This window comes from Camelina sativa, chromosome 14 (assembly GCF_000633955.1).
Source record: "Camelina sativa cultivar DH55 chromosome 14, Cs, whole genome shotgun sequence".
In the NCBI taxonomy this organism is placed as follows: Eukaryota; Viridiplantae; Streptophyta; class Magnoliopsida; order Brassicales; family Brassicaceae; genus Camelina; species Camelina sativa.
Genome location: NC_025698.1, coordinates 29,994,276 through 29,995,575, shown reverse-complemented (window position 1 = coordinate 29,995,575; position 1,300 = coordinate 29,994,276). Strand labels below are relative to the sequence as shown.

The 1,300-nt window shown below is 41.2% G+C and overlaps 1 protein-coding gene across 1 annotated transcript in view; it reads right to left on the bottom strand.

Annotated features, from left to right (window-relative positions):
• LOC109124965 (pentatricopeptide repeat-containing protein At1g53600, mitochondrial-like) overlaps positions 5 to 1,300 on the bottom strand; it is a gene marked incomplete at its 3' end in the record, with an annotated part of 8,648 nt that continues 7,352 nt past the window's right edge. Inside the window, exon 2 of the mRNA XM_019235631.1 lies at positions 5 to 1,290. Coding sequence (XP_019091176.1) covers positions 5 to 1,290 — 1,286 coding nt within the window. The remainder of the gene's footprint in view (positions 1,291 to 1,300) is intronic.

Below are 1,300 nucleotides of genomic sequence, written 5' to 3'. Positions count from 1 at the left end.
TACTTTCCAATATGGAAAACAACTCTAGAGCTTTCTTCCCGAAACCGTTATAGGAAAACCCGCTGATCATTGTGTTATAAGAAACAATATTAGGCTCACTGATGCATAAGAAGATCTTGTAAGCGTCATTTGTGTTCCCGCATTTGCAATACATTGATACCAAAGAATTCTGAACTGACAAGTCACTCGCCATGTTCATCTTCACAGCTCTACCGTGGATCTGAAGTCCTTCAATTAAATCCGCCAAACTAGCAGTTGCGCTGAGGACACTACTGAAAGTGTAGGAATTTGGACAAACCTCTTTCTGGAGCATCTTAAGAAACCAGCAAAGCGCCTCCTCATAATATCCATTGCTCACAAATGCAGATATCATAGCAGTCCATGTCACATCGTCCTTCTCAGGCATCATTCTAAACAACTCTACACATTTAGAGATTTCTCCTTTTTTAGAAAATCCCATGATCATACCTGTCCAGGATACCAAGTCTTTATCTGGCATCTTCTCGAAATGTTCATAAGCTTCAGAAATTTCTCCGCGCTCAACAAGACCAGTGATCAAGGAATTCCAAGAAACAGTGTCTTTATTTTTCATTACGCCAAACACTGCTTTGGCCTCTCCCATATAACCAAGCTTAGAGTACACTGAAATCAACGAACTCCCTAGAAACAGATCAAACTCGAGAGGCATGCGTGAAACTAACCCATGAATCTGACTTCCTTCTCGATATCTGCCAAAATCACGACAAGCTTTAAACATGACAGCCAAAGTGTTAGAATTAACACTGACATCCCCTTCCCTTCTCATTCTTAAAAAAAGACCAAACCCATCTTCAAAAAAACCAGCTTTAAAATACCCATCAATCATAGCAGTCCAAGTAATCACATTTCTCTCAGGCATTCTATCAAAAAGACTTCTAGCATCAACAAGTCTCCCCATTTTGCAGTACCCATCAACCATAGAGCTATTAGCTACTACCTCTCTCACTGCCATACCCTGAAAAAGACGAACAGCCTCGTTCCACTTCCCTGCTCTCAAATACCCTTTCAACAAAACATTCGAAGCAACAGGATCACGAAACTTCACAGGTGTCTCAGCATACAAAGACTCCGCCTTGTCAAACATCCCTGCCCGAACAAAACCAGTAATCATCGCCGCGTAAGACACAGCATTCTTCTCAGGTATACTACAAAACAATTGAAAGGATTTTCCCAAATCACACTTGTTTTTAATCATAGCCGTAACCATCGCGTTATAAGAAGTTGTAGCTCTCACAGGCATTTCATCGAACACTTGCCATGC